General features: G+C 34.0%; 1 protein-coding gene across 1 annotated transcript; it reads right to left on the reverse strand.

Moving 5' to 3' along the window:
• Window positions 1–2,256: 2,256 nt before the first annotated feature.
• LOC106115230 (acyl-CoA Delta(11) desaturase-like) lies at window positions 2,257–7,080 on the reverse strand. Its single transcript, XM_013308556.1, has 4 exons — window positions 7,049–7,080; window positions 4,443–4,643; window positions 3,434–3,770; window positions 2,257–2,842 (listed from the first exon to the last, which is right to left on the reverse strand). Exons 2-4 carry the CDS (start codon window positions 4,633–4,635, stop codon window positions 2,362–2,364), a joined length of 1,011 nt encoding a protein of 336 aa, XP_013164010.1. The 5' UTR covers window positions 4,636–4,643; window positions 7,049–7,080; the 3' UTR covers window positions 2,257–2,361.
• Window positions 7,081–8,587: the final 1,507 nt, after the last annotated feature.

Here is an 8,587-nt window from a genome sequence, read left to right on the forward strand (position 1 = left end):
CGATATGGCTGAAAATTGGTGAGGAGGTAGCTTAGAGCCAGGAGACGGACATAGGATTCTATTTATTCATTTAAAAAAAAACGAATTCATGGTTTGAAGAGCTGCTTTTTATTTAGCTTACTAATATTATAAATGCAAATGTTTAGATGGATGTGATGTGGACGGATGGATGGGTGGACTACACAAATTAAGTTTTTATATATCCACGCGCACGGAGTCTAGAATTATATTAAACTAAACTAGGAATTAAAATAACTATGTGTTCTTCCAGACTATGTTCTATATTTATGTCGAATTTTAAAGTTTTAAATCCACGCAGCAGTTCTGGAGATATCTTCTAACATACATCTAAACATTCACATTTATAATATTAATAAGATAACGTTGCTTTCTCATTTAAAAGAATTCTACAAATCTAAATAAATCAAGTATGTAACTAATAAATTCAGTAGTTTTTGAGTTTATTAGTTACAAACTTTGCTTTAAATAATTGTAGAACTGTGATATATATAAAAGATCGTTATCCCTTTCATTCTCTTTGATGACAACCGAGACAACAGTATTTCATGACAATTGAATTCTTTTGTAAAGACACGCCCATTGGCCCGCACCGGACGCACGCAACGGATTTTAGTTAGCTTTGTATTACAAGCTTTAAGATTTTCGTACGATTTGGGCCGACTCGCCCGGTGAAATACCACGACCATATAGAAGACAGGCGTCACGTGAAAGCAATTCCGCGTTTCGTCTGATGAGTGTGCGTCCCGGAGGCCAAATTTAGTCCTCTTTCCCTTCCCACCCCTTTTCTTATAAGGAAAGGATGGGAAGTGGAAGTGGACTTTCCGGATGAGAGGATGCATATGTTCTTTCTGTGCATCCTCTCCTCCGTCGATTAAAGGTAGGCAACGCATATGCAATTGCGTCTATGGGCAACGGTCACTTCGCTATTTCAGCGATTTCAGGTGGCCGATCGCTCGTCTGCCATCTTATAATATAAAAAAATAGCGCTGCGTCCAACCGCGTCGTCCGCATGAAAAGAAAGCAATCCGTTTAATCCGTGCGTGCGTTGCGTGTTGGTCTAGTGAAAGCGTACATTTAGTGAGGTCGTATTTTTGTTATATTTATCGATTTGTAAGTTTGATTGATTGACGCGGGCTGTCAGTTGAGGATTCCTTTTATGAATTATTGCCAAAGTTTTCGAAGTAAAGACAAAGTTAAATTTCTTATTAATACGTAAGGAAATGACTTAATTCCAAAAGTAATGTTATATCATTTTTAAATCGTTGATATTCAATCTTTTGAATACTTCTTAGTAATTTTTCTGATAAGACTTTTCAACTCTTTATCCAAAGTTTTTTTTTTCGCTAAAGTATAAAAATTATTGATTTGTATTCACGCGGACAAAGTCACGGGTAACAATTGTTTTTAGTACGATATTCAGAGAACGTACAACCAAAGTTTGTTACGACAAAAGTAAAAAAAATGCTATTTTTATTATTAAGACTATCGTCTTTGATATTGCAACGTATGCCGAGTATGGATAATTAAAATTATAGCGCCTGCAGCTTTATTGCCGCAAAAATCTTATTAGTTTATTTAACTAATATATCTTTAGTATTTAGTAAAATAATTAATATTTTCAATATTTTAAACAATGGAAATGCGTAATATAAAGCATATGTCTCTGATCTTTAAGAATTGGGTAATAAAAACAATAATTTTTAAAAAATATCTTATTTTTTATTTAAATAACGTATACATCTTATAATTTAAACAATTCTTAATAAATTACGTATAAAAGACAATATTTTGGTAGTCTTTTTGTATAAATATAATAAATAAAGGGTGTGCAAACTTCCTGAACTAGTTAATCTTTATAAAAAAAAGTAAATATTGGATAAAACTTAAACTTATAAAAATTGCGTGCAAATTTCTCAAGTTTTTACTAAATTCATCATTTTATTTTAGCTAATTTAATTCCTAACCTGAAATTTTACCACCTTTATTAACCATGGTTTGACACCTCGTACCTAAACGAGTTAACAAGTGACAAGTGAGGTGTCATTTCATTCATATTCTAAGTGTCATTTGATACAGTCATTAGGGTTTACAATTTTTTTTTAAATAATAATGACACCAAGTTTCAACATTTTTACAAAGAAAACCCAAAATTTTTTTTTAGAAATATATCCGCAGTTTTTGAAAATTTACTAACAATTACTAATTTACTAATAAAATAGTCGAATATCGGGATTCGAACCCTAGACCTCATGGATCGGAAATCCGTACCCTTGACCATTAGGCTATTGACGCTTCTTAATATCATTGCTAAACATCAATTGCTATATTAATATTTATTTTTCATAGACCTATATTCTTTTGTTTCTTTCCCCTATCACTTTCTTTAATATCTTCTCTTTTATATGTTCCATCACCAGTTCTTTTAATCCTCGCTTCCACCACTGCGTCAGACGCAGTCTTTAGATCGTAAGCCCATCCTAACTTAGCGAAGAAGTCTATTGTCGCAGTACTAAAGTTCAACCAATTATTTCCAAGCTCACCAGCTTTGTAATCCCATGGGAATGAATGGTGATAATTATGGAATCCCTCGCCTAAGGTCACTAGAGATACACCTATATTTTCAACAGGCATTATGTTCTCATCGTAAGGTCTTGTCCCAAATAAATGTGCGAAACTATTTATTGAACAAATCGAATGGACGCCAAGAATGAATCTTAATATGTTAAAATTCCAAGCGTTAACGAAGCTTTCGTTCCAGAAATAAATAGGTATTAACACCGGTATTATGAAACAAAGAGATCCCATAAACGGTATTGCGTATCTGAAATAGATAAAAAAATCTTTACAGTTACTATTACTTTATTTATGCATTGACGATTAAAAAAATAAATCAAATTAGTAGCCTATGTGTTCTTCCAGACTATGTTCTACATCTGTGTAAAATTTCATCAAGATCTGTTGAGCGGTTCTGGAGATATATTCAAACAAACATACATCTAAACATTCGCATTTATAATATTATTAGATATAAAACAGATACTAAATTTTAAATGAATTTTATTATAATATATTAATGTAGATTGCGTTCAAAAAAGTTTAACCGTTTTTGAGTTTAGCGCACACAAACTTACAGACAAATCGATATTGAAACAAAAAAAAATCAAAAAATCTTTATAGCTTTCTATCTTATTTCCTACTAATATTATAAATGCGAATGTTTAGTTGGATGTTTGAAGTTATCTTCAGGACAGCTGCATGGATATAGAACATAGTCTGGAAGAACACATAGGTTAATAATTAAAGTTTAGTTCTTTTAAATCCGCGCGGGCGGAGTTGCGGGCGACAAGACAGAGTCGCGGTTTAACAAAGACTATTTTTTTTTATTACTTTCCAAGTGTACGTATTTACTTACTTCTTTTGGAACATAAGTACTGGATTACTGTGAACATCGTCCATATAAATAGTATTCCCCAATCGTTTCATTTCGGTATGCTTTTTAATTAACAACCATCCCATATGAGAGAAGAAGAATCCTCGTTTCGCATTATGTGGGTCAGCGTTCGTATCGGAATATTTATGATGCATTCTGTGGTCTCTTACCCAATTGTAACTCGTCAACTGACAAGCTATTGATGTACATATCATTAAAAATATTTGTAGAGGTAAATTGGCTTTGTACGCTCTATGACTCCATAGTCTGTGCGAACCCATTGTTGTACCTAATATCGATAGAGTCCAGAGTATTATACCTGTAAGCAGAGAAATCAAATAGTAATCTGATAAATCTGAATAGAACAGAACTTAACTTATTAACCCTTCTATCCCACTCTTTTCTAAAGGGAGATAGACTTATCAATGTCCACTTAACACGTGAAACGCCACTCCTGTCACCAGTGACCAGTTCCCTGCCAGCATTTGTGAGCTCATGATTTTTTTTATAACATCTGCGTAACTAAGCTTCTGATTGAAACGTTAACTAGATATATTTTGAAGGTTCGACATTACGCATCTATTTCAAGCAAAATAAATTAGTGACTTTTTCTATTTCCTCGTTTGCCTTCTTCTTATTTTTTATAATATATGGTGATAAATAAGTAAGTGGCCAAATGAATTCACGGAAAAAACGAAGCAATCGCAGCCCATAGACATCCACAATTGCAAATGCCTACCTACGGGGGAGGGGACGCATAGAAATATAATATTTACTTTCTTATGCGTCTTCTCCATCAAATCTACTTCCCTTCCCATTCTTTTCTTGTAAGAAAAGAGAAGGAAGGTAAGAGGATTAAAATTAGGCCTCCGGGACACTAATCAGACTGTAGTTGGAATTGCTTCCACTTGACGCCTGTCTTCTGTGTGGTCGTGGTATTGCTGCAGACGATGCCCATGCGTGCAACAGATGAATCTATTTTCTAACTTACCCAATATAATAGTAGGCCATTTAACAGATGTAAAGGATAAATACAATCCATATAACGCGAAAATGTGGTAGGCAGAGTATATAAAAACATTAACATATACTATTTCGATTTTTTCAGGCTTTTCACTCACGACAGGTCTCTTTACTTGTAGGTGAAATTCTTCCAAAGAACTCTCGTTTGGATTCGGAGTCATATTTGTAGCTGAAATAAATTAATATAAGGGTTGAAACCAGTGGTTCCCGAACTTATTTTGTCTACTGCCCACTTTGAGAATAAATATTTTTTTAGCGCCCCCCATATTTTCACATATTTAAAAACAACTATAACTTCAAATTAAGTTAATTATTGTAACCTATATATGTATATTAACGGGGAATTCTAAACGAAACTTTAACTATAACCCGCAACTTGAGACCAGCAGCGCCCACAAGGGGGCGTTATTGCACACAAAGACTGGTTTAAATGATCATCAGCTTACTATACTTCTCCACTGAGAGAATCAAAGCCTATCCTAAGATAGGGGACTAGGTCATAGTTAACCACGTTGGCCCATTGCGCATTGGTCAATTTAGTTACACGGACTACAATTCGGTGTTGCCAGCTTCAAGGTCACCAGTATTTTAAAGTTTTTTTTTTAATTCGGCGAGTCCATTTAGCTCGTGTGTCCACGCTACTCTATCACAATGTGGGTTCGCATTTAACCACGAGCCGATGAAATGTTTGATTTGTTTTATACTTGTCGTATTGGATATGTAAATTTTATTCGAAAAGGAAATGTAAATCACTTTATATGTCTAAGTGTTAATTAGTTGACAATTGAATTATTATTCAATCTGGTTACTTTTTATTTTTGTTATTATATATATATTTTTTTATTTTTTTTGATAGTATTTTATACGAGTTACAACTGTACCAAAATTCAATGTCAATAAACCTGTCATGGTTGGTTAAAAGTTAAAATATAAAACAAAAAACAGTCAAAGTATTTTTTTTATATATAGGAGAAGGGGGCAAACGAGCAACGAATCGCCTAATATTATTTGATCCGATGCCAGAGGTACCGCAGATGCGTTACCGGCCTTTAAGTTAAAGTGTGTAAGGTGCGTTTGTGCTTAAAGTAAAGATTATTTGGATGGATGGCTTGTTACGAAAGTAAGAAGGTATCTCCAGAACGGCTGTATCTTGTTGTAATTTGGCATAGATGTAGAACATATTCTGGGCTACTTATTAAGTTTTTTTTTTAAGTTCTGTACGAACGTAATGGCGGGCGATAGCTTGTTTTACGGGAAGACTGAAATAAGTATTTTTGAAAATGGAACAAGCAAAAAAAAGAACATGATTGGGAGATTACAGTCTTGATTTATTTCCATTGGTCAAGTCACGAACGACATTAAAATGATATTGTTGCATGTTTTTATTTCAAATCCTAATCTATTTTTTTACGGAATACAATAAAAATATATAACTATTTCATTGTTCTTATGTGGAGTATTTTTTTTTATATCATAAGGTGGCAAACGAGCGAGCGGTCACCTGAAATCGCTGAAATAGCGAAGTGACCGTTGCCCATAGACATACGCAATTGAATGCGTTGCCTACCTTTAATCGACGGAGGAGACGCACAGAAAGAAAATATTTTCCCTTTCCATGCATCCTCTCATCCGGAAAATTCCACTTCTCATCTTTTCCTTATAAGAAAAAGGGTGGGAAGGGAAAGAGGACTAGGCCTCCGGGACTTATATATAATTTTACCTATCAATGTCGCCAGAAACTCCGTTGACGTGAATTAAAAAAAAACTTCGTATTTTATATGTTCTTCCAGACTATGTTCTACATTTATAACTTTCAGGATTCATGCAGCAGTTCTAAAGATACCTTCTAACAAACATCCATTTAAACATCTATATATAAAAGAAAGTCGTGTTAGTTACATTATTTATAACTCAAGAACGGCTTCATCGATATGCCTGAAAATTGGTGAGGAGGTAGCTTAGAGCCAGGAGACGGACATAGGATACTATTTATTCTTTTTTTTTCGAATTTATACCTTGAAGAGCTGCTTTTTATTTAACTTGCTAATATTATAAATACGAATGTTTGTTTGAAGATATCTCTAGAACCGTTGAACGGATCTCGATTAAATTTGACATACGTATAGAACATAATCTTAAAGAACACATACGCTACACTAATTAATTTTTTTATATATCCACGCGGATGGAGTCGCGGGCGACAGCTAGTTTTGGATAATTATAAATCTATTTTAAATTAAAAACAGTATTTATTATGGCCAATAATAAAACTATTAATTTATTAAAACTTTCGTGAGACATTATAATAAACTGATATAAAAACGGCTAAAACACTGACGTATATTCGTCCGGTGGCGGCACTGACTAGTTTGGAGCTCATCGGGGGCCCTTGGTGAGCGATGGCCCGCGTCCGCGAAATAATACCAGTCCCACTCACTCCGATGAAGGGCCCCCGATGGGCTTGAAAGTAGTCTGTGCTGCCACCGGATTATACGTGAGTGTTTTGCCGTTTATATATCATATAAGTTATAAAGAAAACCATTGAAAGGTTTTTAAAAAAATATTTATACTAACCTTGTCAACTCCTTTCGTCGAATTAAATTTGCAAACTAAATACTATTAAGGTTTTTAGTTATATATATTGCTAAAACACATTCGAATGAATTCAAATATGTACATAATATACATGTGTAATAACATAAGGCTTGTTTAACACCAACTATTGAATCGAATGTGCGATTTTTCCTTAACATAAAAGGGTAACGTTTTTTGGTAGTATTGTATTTATGTCTAACTAACTGTCGCCCGCGACTCCGTCCACGTGAATATATGAAAAAAATGTTGCCCTATGTGTTCTTTCAGACTATGTTCTATACGTATGCTAAATTTAATCGAGATCCGTTCAGCCGTTCTAGAGATATCTTCAAACACCCATCCACATCACATCCATCTAAACATTCGCATTTATAATATTAGTAAGTTAAATAAAAAGAAGCTCTTCAAGGCATGAATTCGAAAAAAAATGAATAAATAGTATCCTATGTCCGTCTCCTGGCTCTAAGCTACCTCCTCACCAATTTTCAACCATATCGGTAAAGCCGTTCTTGAGTTATAAATAGTGTAACTAACACCACTTTGTTTTATATATATAAGAAGATATAAAGAAGATGTATGTAGGTTTATATGTTAATTATATTTTGATCGTCGAGAGCGTCGGTGGTTCAGGGGTTGAGCACTTAACTTGTAATCTCCAAGTGCTGGGTTCGAGTCCCGCCATGTACCGATTTACATATGTACATTTATCTGACGTTCTTACGGTGAAGGAAAACATCGTGATGCGGCACATATCTGAGAAGAAATTCAAAGATATGTGTGAAGTCAACCCGCAATTGGCACATCATGGTTGACTATGGCTTCATACCTAACTTAGGGCAAGCTCCGAGCCCCTCAATGAGGATGTGTAGTGAGCTGATGATGATCTCTGGAACGGCTCAACGAATATTGATGAAATTTAACACACATGTAGAACATAGTCTGGAAGAACACATAGTCTAATTATGTTTTTTAATTCCACGCGGACAGAGTTGAAGGCGACAGTTATTAAAAATGAACTTATTTAGTAGCCTACGTGTTCTTCCAGACTGTCAGCTTTTCGTTCAATATCTATCCTATGTTGTTAGTGTGAAGGAAAACATGTTGATGCTGCTCATATCTGTGAATGTCAAAGATATGTATGAAGTGATGCACTGGACCAGCATTCACTATCACCTAGTTACACTTAGTAGAGTAGACTCTGTGACCCTGATGCAATCATCATGCAATAATTAGACACGAGCACTTATATTTTAAGGTCAATAAAATTTACTTTTTCTATTTTAAAGACATTATTTTAGGCCTAAATAATAGATTAACCGGTTTTATTTCCGTCCATAAAAATATTATGTATTTTTATAACAGATAATTAATCTATCAAGGCAATGAAACCATTAAAAGAACCGTTTACTATACTCTATTAATAAGTTATAAGAAAAGATTAAGCTAGAAAGGATTTTACTTAAATTCCCGAAGAATTAACAGTTGAATAATCTTACTAATATTATAAATGTAAAATGC

This window comes from Papilio xuthus, unplaced genomic scaffold (genome assembly GCF_000836235.2).
Source record: "Papilio xuthus unplaced genomic scaffold, Pxut_1.1 DF829660.1, whole genome shotgun sequence".
Classification (NCBI taxonomy): Eukaryota; Metazoa; Arthropoda; class Insecta; order Lepidoptera; family Papilionidae; genus Papilio; species Papilio xuthus.